This window comes from Eupeodes corollae, chromosome 3 (assembly GCF_945859685.1).
Source record: "Eupeodes corollae chromosome 3, idEupCoro1.1, whole genome shotgun sequence".
Lineage (NCBI taxonomy): Eukaryota > Metazoa > Arthropoda > Insecta > Diptera > Syrphidae > Eupeodes > Eupeodes corollae.
The window spans coordinates 26,953,485-26,967,187 of record NC_079149.1 but is presented as its reverse complement, the minus strand read 5'-3'; the positions used below and the strand labels follow the sequence as shown (position 1 = coordinate 26,967,187).

Genomic DNA, 13,703 nt, shown 5'->3' with positions numbered 1-13,703 from the left:
CGTAAAACTTTGATGATAGAACCAATATTTGGGCAACATACTTGTGTCTTCTTCCAACAGCACTCAATTCTTCAACCGAAAATCAATGAAATTATTATGAGATTAGAAGAAGCTGGTATTTTACATAATTTTCGAAAAACTTTTGAAAATATTCACAATGCAGGGTTTTCACCGGAAAAAAGCACACAAGAGCCAGAACCTTTAGCTTTTAAACAGTTTAGGGTTGTATTTTATATTGGAAGTATACTTTTTGTTATATCATGCTTGATTTTTATTTTGGAACTAGTGTTGGGAACTTTGGAGAAATGAAAGTTTCTAATTGAAAAATTATTAAACATGAGTTCGTGGAAATATATTTTGATTCTAATTGAAACTTAGGAACTTATTTATTAAAGTCATCAATAAAATTTAAAAAATGGACAATTATTGACACGAGTTTTTTTGTGGAGTACATTTACAAATATCAATTAATCGAAAAGACTAGGAAAACACACTTTAGAATATTTTCTAAAACTGCTAGATTTTATGACAGGCAATTTGAAGTTTGATGATTTGAATTTCAAGTTCATTAAATTTAATTTACAAAGATTAGTGGTTAGTATTTTGATAGATTGATTGAATTAAAACAAAATTTCTCATATTTTCATTCATATTCAAGCCATGGTCATTATGAAGGCTCAAATAAAAAATATTGTTCTCCAGTCGCTGTCAAGACATCCTGTCATTCAGTTTAATTTTTGAACAATGTTGGGGTTAAGATTATTAATTTTTTTAATATTTATACAAGAATTGCTTGGACATCAACCGGAATCTCTTTTACCAGCAGCTATCAAATATGCTTTAGCTGGTTCTTTTAATGACACAACTTTTGCTGATGTTTTGAATGTTGTCATTCAAAGTGACGCTAAGGAAAATCAAGTCATTTTTCTCGATACAATTGACAATATACTCAGTGATAACTGGAAATTTGTGATAAATATCAATGTAAATAATAATTTTGGTCAATTGACAAGTGACTTTAGTTTATGGTTTATAGACTCTTATGTAGCTTTTCGGTAAGTACGTACAGTAACCCCAATATGTACGTTTCCACGAGTGCTAAATTGCCATTTCTTTCTGTCATAAATATCACTTTTAAGTTTATTTCTATCATTCAATGAGTGACATAGTTGAATTGACATTTTTGGAAGTCATTAAATGACATCATGTCAATATTGTGTCCTTTAAAAATATTGACATAAAAGGTCAAACAGTGTTTACCTTGCCAATTTTAATGCCATTAATAATCCTTAAAATTATTTGATAGTATGTGGCAATTTTTCACTCATTTCTACAATTTTACTTAGTAACGATGAAATTTACAAATCTGTTGATATTTTTTTAGACGTCTTCTTCCATGGATTCAGGCTTATCACAAAGATTCACAACTCTATTATTTTATCGTTCTTTGTTCTTCTAACACTGAAAAATCTCATCTTCATGAGATACAAAACATATTCACCGATTTTTTGGATCTTATGGTTGCTAATGTCAATGTCATTATAGAATCTCTTAATGGAGAAGTTTTATTTTATACATTTTATCCCTTTCAAGACCTCACATCATGTCGATCAGCAAAGCCTTTTCTTACTTATATCTTCAAAAATATCACTTCAAACGCTAGAAGAAATTTCTTTCCACCTAAAGCAGATAATCTTAATCTTTGCCCACTTCGTATTAGAACCAATAATGAAATCATTCTAAACGTAGCAAACTTCGGAATACCGAAACAACTTATTAACTATGAAATGGCTCTACTTGAATTTATAATGTTGGAGGAGTTGTCATCTAGAATGAATTTTACATTGGAAATATATGACTATCCATCGACTTTACTCGAATCTGAGCTATTATCTTTTCAAACTTCGGGAGAAAAATCTGTGAGTATCTTAATTTGTTATTGATTACAAGATTAAATGTTAAATAAATGTCTTTTTTATTGTTCATAGTTAAATAATGGAAAAATTGATTTCGTTCTAAGCTATTCATTTAACCAACCCTATTCGAATACATTTTTCTCCAAGAGCGTACCGTACTATTTGACCTGGCTCATAATGGTTCTGCGACCTTTAACAAATAATCTTCAAACATTTCCTTGGATCTTGGAGCCATTCACGGTCACAACTTGGATCTACATTATTGTTTCTTTTTCGTCAATCATAGGATGCCTAACGTTTGCAGGGAGATCCACTCGATTTTCTAAGATCCTACATCACCTTCAGTATCGTCAACCAAAAGCCCTTGAGATATTATCAGTCGTTATAGGTTCACCAGTTTTATACATGCCAAGGAATAATTTTCTACGCTTTTGTATAATGGTCTTGATGTTGGGCATGTTTATACTCCGGTCAGCTCATCAGGGTAAACTTTTTGACGTATTTCGAGGACGGATAAAGTTGAAAATACCGCGAAGTATAAAAGAACTCTCCGAAAATAATTACACTATTTACTCTATGCGATTCTATAAATCTTTTATAAACAATGTTAATCAAGTTGAATATCAATACTTCAGAGAAATTCCAATTAACGAACCTTTGCAAAATAATTTGTTTGAGAATAACAAAAGAATTGCGTTGGTCTTATCATTTATAAACATTTTCACATTTTACACAACTACACAACGAAAGGCTTTGGTAATGGAACCAATTTTTCAGGAACAAATTTGTGTGTTCTTTCAACAACATTCGATAATTCAACCAAAAATCAATGAAATCATCATGAGATTAGAAGATTCTGGAATTTTACATAATCTTAGAAAAACTTTTGAAAATCTTAATAATCAAGGACTAACATTGGACAGAAGATATCAGGAACCGAAACCTTTAGGTCTTGGACATTTTACTAATGCATTTTATATGAGTGCAACGCTGTGTACAATTTCTTGCTCAGTTTTTATTGTTGAACTATTATGGAATAAGATGCTTTTGGGGTTGGAAAATTTGAAGAAAATCAACTTAATAAAATGTCTTACGAGAAAGGTTTAAAATTAGTACGTTTTTAATAAGAACAAAAAATATTATTTCATAGCATTTCTTTATGATTCTACTATTAATTATCAATGTATAACTTTAAATTTAAAAGTTTAAGAGAAGCCCTACCTTGAAAAATGTTCTTTACACAGAAAAATTATTTAAGTTTACTTTTAAGCAATAAAACAATTTTTGATGACTTACATTTTCGTATTGTAAATATTGTGAGAGATATACATTGGTGGAAATTTAAGGACTACTCAACTACTACTCAGCAAATTTCATTTCCGATTCTGTTTAATTTTCCCTCCAATTTTATTTATATTAATTTGTATTTTTTCTAATGCCTAACGCTCTATAAAACCACTTATGTTTAATGATATTAATATTGTATTACCTTACACAAAAGCAGAAAAACTCCTGTCTATCACTAAATTCTGCCCATATGACATTGTTGATATGTGTTTATAGCTTTTAATTTAATTTGCTAAATTAATGTTTTTAATTTCATTTACAGTCTATTAACATTTGGAAAGACAACGATTAACTGTTGCTTATTTAGTCACATTACTTTAAACGTTCTATTTTGTAATCAATAATGTCAACCCTAAGTTTTTTGTTCTTAATAATATTCTTCCAAGGATTTCTTGCACAACAACCAATATCGTTTCTTTCAAGAATTGTAAAGTTTGCAATTTCAAGTTCTTTCAATGATACTGCTGATGAGTTGAATATTGCTGTTCAAAGTGACTTAAGAGAAAATGAAGTATTTTTTTTGGATACAATTGACAGTATACTCAGTGACAGTTGGCAGTTTGGGATACAAGTAAACGTCAATACTGGCATTGGCAGAATTACTAGTGACTACAATCTATGGTTAATAGACTCTTATAAAGCATTTCTGTAAGTTTTTAATGTCAAATTATTAAATGTGGAAAATTGACATTATTTCTGTCATTTAAGTAGTGGAATTTTGTATTAAAGTGACATAGTACCAATATGAAGTGGCATTTCTCACAAAATTACTTAGAATCATAATACAAAATTATTTTGATTGACTATTTTACGTTTGACAGAAATTTTTCACAAGTGAAGATAAGGAGTTAAGAAGTTTTATGAGTCTTGATATTAATTTAAATTCACCACTTTTGTTTCAAAGCCGTCTCCTGCCATCGATTGAAGCCTATCACCGAGATTCACAAGTATATTTGTTCATAGTTCTCAGAACATTTGAATCCAAAGAACATCAAATGCAAGAGTTAGAAAAAATATTCTCTGATTTTCTGGATCTGATGATTGCTAACGTCAATGTTCTAATAGAAACCACTTCTGGAGAAGTTCTTTTCTACACTCTCGCTCCGTTCCAAGACTTCACTTCATCATGTCGATCACCAAAGCCTATCCTTGCACACCGTTTCGGAAATTATAACTTGAAATATATAGAAGACTTCTTTCCACCAAAAGCTGATAATTTTCATGGATGCCCAATTCGATTGAGAACCAACAATAAGATAGTTTTAAGTAAAACTAAAAAGAATTTAAATATCGGGCATTATGCAAGCACTGAAATGGCTTTTTTCGAAACTATTTTACTCAAGGAGTTTTCATTAAGGCTAAATTTCACACTTGAAGTATATACAACACCCGTGTTTGCATTCGAGGGGGCTAATATTTCCGCCATTTCATATTTTCACCAATGTTTGGTGAGTTTATGCCATTTTTTTTAAAATCAATCATAACGCTTAATTTTTAAATGTTTTCTTCAATTTTAGATTAAAAAGGATAAAATTGACATTCTTCTGGGGTTCTTTTTTAATAGTCCCGTCTATGATTACGTGTTCTCTAAAAGTGTTCCATACTTTATGTCATGGCTCATAATTGCTCTCTGTCCTCGAACAAACACTCTCCGAACATTTGCTTGGATCCTGGAGCCATTCGCGGTAACGACCTGGATCTATACTGTTGTTTCTTTTTTGCTGATCATAGGATGCATAACTTTGGTAAGAAAATGTAGATGACTACAGACGATTTTCCAACTTCCGCAACCAACAGGCCTTGAGATACTATCGATTGCTCTAGGTGCACCAGTTTTCCACTTACCAAGGGAAAACTTCCTTCGATTTTGTGTTGTTCTCTTGATTTTCGGTGCATTTATTCTCAGATCAGCTCATCAGGGTAAATTGTTTGACGCCTTCCGAGGACACATTTTGCTGAATCCACCTCGAAGCATTAGAGAACTCTTTGCAGAAAACTACACCATCTACTCGCATTCATACTACCGGTCAATAATTAATGAAATAAACGAAATGGAATACCTTAACTTACAAAAACTTCAGTTTCTGAATGGAATGGATTACAATAAATTATTTGAAGAAGGCAAACTAAATGCATTCGTTTCTTCATATGCACAATTTTATCCGTTTTACACAGCCAGCCAACGTGGTAACTTGAAAATTGCACCCATTATTCGTCAACAAGTTTGTGTCTTTTTCCAACAGCATTCAGTCATTCAACCGAAAATCAATGGAATTATTGTGAGACTGGAAGAAGCTGGAATATTGCGTTATTTTAGAAGAGATTTTGAGAATCTTCAGGATTCTGGCAGAATTGCTTCGAATAAACGTGGGGAAGAGCCGAAGCAATTAGATCTGGAACGGTTTGGATTTGTGTTTTACTTTGGAATCGTTTTATATGGAATTTCGTGCTTGGTTTTCGTTTTGGAGCTTCTTTGGACTGAGATACTTTTGATGTTAACAAAGTTAAGTACAAATATTTAAAATAAAATATCGAAAAGATATAAATGTGTACTAAGTGTTGTTGTTGTTTGATAAACTAAAAATTAATAAATAGCTTATAGCCTTTTCAAGCGTTATTTTTTAACAACTACTGAAAAGATATTGATATGAAGAAAGTTTTTAAACATCGGATTAGTCACTATTAATTTCTAGTTGTGTTAATATCTGGTCTGAAGTCTTCACCAATGTCCTTAAAAACTATTCACTATAACCGCGTGGTCTTCCTTGGCTCGTGAAAAAATGTCCTCAACTTCTTTTATACACGCGTTTACGTACCAATTTGATTTTCGCGACGCGATTTCTTTTAAATAGTTTTCGTAACCACTGGACAATTCAGATAAAGTTAAACTTTGTCCTTCTATTAATTTTGTTAATTTCGACATATTTTTTTTATATTAAAGATTCTTTTTGTGAGTCAATAAATATGATTTTCGATCGAGTCTCTAATAACCTATTAAGGAGTCCTATGCTGCCTGCATTAGGCATTGAAAACCAGTGGCAACATTGCCTTGCAGCCATCAGAGATGCCGCATCTGAGGTCCTGGGTTTCACACGGCCACCACAGCGAAACCCCTGGTTTGACGACGAATGCCGGCAAGCGCACGCAGCGAAACAAGAGGCACACAAAACGGCGCTGCACAAAAGGACTAGAGCTGCTCGCGAGCTCTACGAGCAGAAGAGGAGAGAGGTACACCGGATTCTTAGACGGAAAAGAAGAGAGCATGAGAAGCGCGCAATCGAGGAGATAGAGGGATGTCACAACAGGAATGAGGTTCGTAAATTTTACCAAAATGTAAACAAAACCTCCCAAGGGTACCAGCCAAGAACCGAAGCCTGTAAAGACGATCAGGGGAACATCGTAGTAGAACGACCGTCTATGTTGAGAATATGGAAAGATCACTTCTCCAAATTATATAACGGCGATGATGAACCGAATTCCGCTGTAAGGGACATAGAACCACTCAATATAGGCGACTCAGATCAACAATTCCGCCTACCCGACCTTGACGAAGTGAAGATAGCTATATCATAGCTTAAGTCAAGCAAAGCTGCTGGAGCTGACGGCATCGCTGACGAACTCTTCAAAGCAGCAGGCGATGACTTGGTACGGAGCATGCATAAACTCATCTGCAAAATATGGTCGGAAGAAAGCATGCCCGATGAGTGGAATCTCAACATAGTTTGCACGATACGTGACAAAGGAGATCCTTTAAATTGCGCCAACTACAGAGGCATCAGTCTCCTTAACATTGCATATAAAATCCTCTTTGCCGTATTATGTGAACGCCTAAAGCCGTTTGTCAACAACCTGATAGGTCCGTATCAGTGTGTTTCCTTCCAGACCAGGAAAGTCCACCATCGACCAAATATTTAAACTACGGCAGATCTTGGAAAAAACCCAGGAGCTTGAAATCGATACCCACCATCTCTTTATCGATTTTAAAGCCGCGTATTGCAGCAACTATAGGGAAGAGCTCTACAGAGCAATGTTTAGTTTTGGCATCCCTGTCAAACTTATCCGTTTGTGCAGAATGACGATGGAGAATGCACGCTGCTCTATCAAGGTTGGAAAAGATCAAAAAAGGTTTTAGACAAGGCGATGCACTGTCATGCGACTTCTTCAACATCATTCTGGAAAGAATTGTGCAAAACTCAACCGTCAACACTACAGGCACAATCTTCCAAAGGTCTATCCAATTACTCGGATACACAGATGATATTGACAAAATTGGAAGATCAAAGCGTGATGTCAGTGGAGCGTTTTTGAGCATTGCGACGGAAGCGAAGAAGATGGGTTTAGTAGTCAATGAGGGCAAGACCAAGTATATGCTGTCATCAAAAAAGGACACTGAACGACGACGTCTTGTAAAAAACGTCACCATGGACAGCTATAACTTTGAGATAGTTAAGGACTTTGTCTACCTAGGCACCGCTATTAATACAGACAACGACACCAGCGCTGAAATCAAACGAATAATAACTCTTGCAAATCGCTGCTTCTTTGGACTTAGAAGGCAATTGAGAAGTAAAGTCAAGCATCTAAAATCACCATCTATTAGACACTCATCATCCCGGTTGTCATTTATGGCGCTGAGGCCTGGACCCTGTCAAAGAAAGATGAGAGCGTCTTAGGATGCTTCGAGAGAAAAATTCTTCGTGTGATTTTTGGTCCCGTACGCATGGATGGAGAATGGAGGAGAAGATATCACGGCGACCTAGTTAGCAGAATTAAAGACCAACGCACGGCTTAAATAGCTGGGGTCATGTGGAATGAATGGACATCAACGCTCCAGACCGGAAGTTCTTCGTATCCAATCCCAAGGGACGGCGCAGTAGAGGAAGACCGCGACTCAGGTGTCGCACTTAGGTGGGAAAGGACCTCAACCAACTTGGCGTGCGAAACTGGAGACAGCTAGCTAGGGACCGAGCTGACTGGAGACGCATGTTGGTTGAGGCCAAGGTCCGCCCCGGACTGTAGCGCCACCTTTAGTAAGTAAGGTGTTTTAAAAATCCCTAATTTAAAATGTTAGATAACCAGAAGCTTTCAAGGTTGTGAAAAATTAATTGGAATCAATTTTTTAGTGTGAAAACGTAAAAACCCGTTTTCATCACTATTTATTTGTTCAAAATATTTCAATATTGCCTGGAAGGAAAGTTTCTTTAAGAAAGAAGTAAACTTCTTTCAAACCATTTAACTTTATTCTGTAAAAAACTTTTTAAGCAGATATGTTTCAGCGATTCTTTACATTTTATGTATGACATGTCAAATCTAACATTTTCTGAAGACATTGTGAACATTTTGTGAAATACTATCAATATTTTATATGAATATTGAAGATAAGGATTGTAGAAATTCTTGAGTTCTTCTGAGGCTCAAAAAAAATTCTTTCCGAAATTTTTATAATAAATTATCAAAACCTTTACGTGATAGAAGGCTTTCAAATTTTATCGTAGTACCCGTGGCGTGATGGTTTGTGCGTACTTGACTCTTCCACATAGATCTAGCTGAATTTGAAAGATGGCCTGTGTTATATTCACCTTTAGGGTATTGGTCGATTGTGGTTTATTTTACTTTAAGAAACCCCAGAGGGAAAAGTCTGGCGGGGTTCAATCGCATGACCTTATTGGCCAATTCACATCATCCCTGTGAGTTATAACCTTACCCTCAAATCGTTCATACAAAATGTCAACCGTCGCGTTTGCTGTATGGTACGTAGCGCCATCTTGCTTAAACCACATGTCGTCTAGGTCAATATGGTTCAGTTTAGACCATAAGAATTTAGTTATCATCGTTGGGTCCTATTCTAAACTATTCGTAGCCCAGTCAGCGAACAAACGGCAGCGTTCTCTATGGTCATGAACTTTGAGCTGCTGGATTAGTTAGATCTTTTACGGAAATAAGCCCAACTCCCGATGCAAAATTCGAAAAGTTGAAGTCTGCGAAAGGCCGTGATTTTCAAAATCTACCCGCACCCTTTAAATTTTATTCAAATTACTCAATTGGAGTCATTATTTACAAATTAAAGAACTTTAACTGTGATTCACAATTATTTAAATTTTAAAGAATCCCTTAGGAACATGTTTTCAGAACTAATAACTTTGTAAATAAATACGAACACAAAAGCCCTAAAGACACTCATGTCATTGGAGAATTCAGAATTTCAATTTTTATGATGGCTTCCAGTTTAATTTCTAAAATTAAGGGTTATAAACTTTATTGATTGAATTGAAAATATTGCAATATCTGTATAAAGTATTATGTAAAGTTTTAGAATTTCAACATTTACTAACATTATGTCATTCCGTTCGAAATCAATGAGACCTTCACTAAGTTTATTGTTTTTACTAACTTGTTCTCAAGGAATTCTTGCTCATCAACCGGTATCATTTTTATCAATAGCGCTTAAGACTGCAATTTCAAGTTCTTTTAATGACACCGCTGACGTGTTAAACATTGCTATTGAAAGTGATTTCAAGACTAACGAAGTAATATTTCTTGACACCATCGAAAATATACTCAGTGACAGTTGGCAGTTTGGGGTACAAATAAATGTCAATAATGACGTTGGACAACTTAAAAGTGATTATATTTTGTGGTTTGTAGACTCTTACGAAGCTTTTCGGTAAGTATGTAATTTACTCTCTGGAGCATTAGCATCACAAATGGTAAATCCTATCATTGTTTATTCAAAAGTTGTCTGCCAATAATTGTATTTGTTTTATAATTGGGCTTAATTAATTTCTGTCATAAAGATAGTGAAACATTTTTATTGACTCCAGTTTCCAAAGAAGATTTTTGTGAAAGAAAATCATTGATTAGAGAAACATATTGATCAGTAAAAATGTCAATTTTTTACTAACTTACAGCTTGACATCAATTGATTAACACCATTATTTGTTTTTAAGGCGTCTTCTACCATCCATTGATGCTTATCAACAAGAATCGCAACTCTTCTGTTTTATAGTTTTTAGAACATTTCATTCAGAAAAATATCGCATGCAAGAGTTAGAAAAAATATTTTCTGACTTTCTGGATCTGATGATTGTTAACGTCAATATTCTAATAGAAACTGTTTCTGGAGAAGTTTTTTTCTACACTTTCTATCCCTTTGAAGACCTTAAATCATGTCGATCTGTAAAACCTGTTCATACAGTCCGTTTTCAAAAGGGTATCTCAATATCAAGCGAAGTCTTTTTTCCATCTAAAATTAATAATTTAAATGGGTGTCCACTTCGAATAAGATCTTCTAATAAGCTGATTTTAAACTTGAGGAGCAGTAATTCAACCATCAACCAATATTATGCCAGCAATGAAATTCCTATCTTCGAAGCGACGATACTACAGCTGTTTGCATCAACCATGAATTTCACACTTGAAATATTTGATGTTCCTGCTTTATTGAAAAACAATCCGACAAAATTTTTTTCTCTTCAAAACTGGCAACAAATCTTCGTGAGTTCGACTAAAACTTGTCAAATCACTAAAATTTTAATTATTATTTCTTATTTCAAGATGACCGATGACAAAATTGACTTGGTAATGTGTTTGTTACAGAATGACTCTTACCGTGATAAATTTTTCTCTAAATCTACACCGTACTTTTTATCATGGTTGATCATTCTTCTGTGCCCGCAGCCCAATAAACTTCGAAGGTTTGCTTGGATCTTGGAGCCATTCACAGTCACAACTTGGATTTATACTGCTGTTTCCATTTTGCTTCTAATAGGAAGCATAATTTTGACACATAAATTTCGACGTCTTAAAAGAATATTTCAGTTTCATGAACCAAGATGGCTTGAAGTTATATCATTGATTATTGGAGCGCCTGTTCTATTCATTCCAAGGAGCAATTTCATCCGTTTTTGTGTTACTGTTTTGATGTTTGGGGGTTTCATTCTTCGGTCTGCTCATCAAGGTAAACTATTTGATGCTTTTCGAGGAGGAATAATGTTGAACCCACCTCACAGCATAAGGGAGCTCTTTGAAGAAAACTACACCATTTATTCTCACGCATTTTTCAAATCAATAATTAATGATTTGAATCAAATTGAATACCATAATTATAAAGAACTTAGTTTCTTAACTTCTTTGGAATACGATAGTTTCTTTAATACTGGGAAAAGAAATGCGATAGTTTCGCCATACACATATTTTCATCGATTTTACACGGCTGAACAACGTAATCATTTAATATTTACCCCTCTTTTTCGTCAGCAAATTTGTGTCTATTTCCTAAAGCACTCAGCCATACAACCTAAAATATTTGAAATTGTTATTCGACTTGAAGAAGCTGGTATCTTACACTATTTGAGAAAGGGTTTTGATAGTGACGCTGATGGCAGATTAAATCGTAAAAAGTTGGATAAAACCGAGCAGGAGCCAAAAAGCTTGAATCTTAAACATTTTGAATTTTTGTTTTACTTTGGGATTGTGTTTTGTGGAATTTCATGCTTAGTTTTTATTTTGGAGTTATTGTCTAGTAAGATAGTTTTGGTGTTAACAAATTTGAAGAGAAACAAGTTAATAAAACGGATTATTAAAGAGGTATAATAAATTTGAAATGTATATTCTTAAATTAATAAAAAATAAAAAATAGTATTGTTTCATGACGATGTTCAAACGGTAGACATGTGCATTCAAGAGGACACAATCGTCCACAGGTTTTTCATAAAACCAACCTCTGTCTATCAACTCCTACTCTCACCTCCACGTGGTGAACATCGGGTGCCTAGTACCTCAACTGGAGATTGGGTTCCAACCCCAGTGGAAAGTTGTTTGGGGCAGCAAACGAGAGAGGTGGGGAGAGGTGTTTCCACTAATGCACCTCTCCTTAGCCAGTGGGCAGCGGAGGAATTTCCGAGATGGAATCAACGGTGGAGTCTACAGTTCCAGTAAGGTTGAACTACTTAGTGAACACCTTATAGGGCTTCTTCGACTTATTCGGAGCCCAGGCCTGTAAGAAGCGGTTTTATCCGGCTCCCCATCCTTGAAGTTATACTTAAGATCTGACCCTCCAGGTTGGAAGTTGTGCCGTAAAAGTTTTGATAGTTGCGAAGCACCAAAAAGCCTCGGATACGGACGGATTTACTGTTGACAACCAACGCAAACGAATAAAGGACAATGAACTTCGGATATGCACGTGGAATGCTAGGTCCCTTAACAGACCACATGCGGCCGAAGAATTAGCGGAGGCCCTAGAACAATATAAAGCAGATATCACCACCATCCAGGAAATACGATGGGGTGGGCCGGGCAAAAAGAGGATGAAAAACTGCGATATTTACTATGGTGACTGCTATCACGAAAACCAACAGCGCTTATTTGGATGCGGCTTCGTCATTGGAGCCAGACTTAGGCAAGAAATTTTGAGCTATAGGTGCATTAATGAGCGTCTCATGACCATACGCATCAAGGCTAAATTCGGCAACATTAGCCTGATATGCGCGCACGCCCCCACAGAAGAGTAAGACGACAACACCAAAGATATGTTCTTCGAGCTCTTAGACAAAACGTATGAGCAGTGCCCTAGCTACGATATTAAAATAGTCCTGGGCGATTTTAATGTCAAGCTAGGAAGGGAAGACATCTTTGGTGGAATAATCGGGAAGAACAGCCTGCACGACAACACTTCCGACAATGGATTCAGGCTCATAGATTTTGCTGCGGGGCGAAACGTAATGGTAGCCAGTACGCGTTTTCCACACCTCAACATCCACAAAGGAACTTGGACTTCTCCAGATCAATCTATCGTCAACCAGCTAACATCGACTCGGACCACTAAATCGTTGTAGCCAAGGTAGCACTTCGGATTTCTAGACCCAAGGCAAGACAAGGAGGTGCTGGGAGAAGATACAACGTCGAACGGCTACAATCGCCAGAGATCGCCAAATCCTTTTCCGACCGAGTTACAAGTAACCTCTCTCGAAGTTCTCTGCCGCCAACACAATGTATCGAAAACCAGTGGCAACAGTGCCAAGATGCAATCAGAGAAGCCACCTCTGATGTGCTGGGTTTCAAACAGCCACTAACAAGGAACCACTGGTTTGATGAGGAATGTCGGCAGGCAAATGCAGCCAAACAACAGGCACGCAAAGCGGCGCTGCATAAAAGGATGAGAGCTGCTTATGAGCTCTAAGAGCAGAAGAGGCGAGAGGAACGCCGACTTCTCAGAAGGAAAAAGAGAGAGCATGGGAAGCGTGCGGTCGAAGATGTTGAGAGGTATAAAAGCAGGAATGAGGTTCGAAAGTTTTATGAACAGGTGAAACGAAATTCACAGGTACATAAACCTAGAACCGAAGGCTGCAAAGACGAAAGTGGAAACATCATAGTGGAACCGCAGTCAATGCTGAGGATATGGAAGGACAACTTCTGCAGACTGTATAACGGCGAAGAAGAACT

At 35.8% G+C, this 13,703-nt stretch overlaps 1 protein-coding gene across 1 annotated transcript; it reads left to right on the top strand.

The window, feature by feature from the left end:
• Positions 1 to 593: 593 nt before the first annotated feature.
• LOC129950383 (uncharacterized) lies at positions 594 to 5,785 on the top strand. Its single transcript, XM_056062326.1, has 4 exons — positions 594 to 1,055; positions 1,385 to 1,919; positions 1,989 to 2,968; positions 5,170 to 5,785. The coding sequence occupies exons 1-4, from the start codon at positions 745 to 747 to the stop codon at positions 5,783 to 5,785; spliced, it is 2,442 nt and encodes an 813-aa protein (XP_055918301.1). The 5' UTR covers positions 594 to 744.
• Positions 5,786 to 13,703: the final 7,918 nt, after the last annotated feature.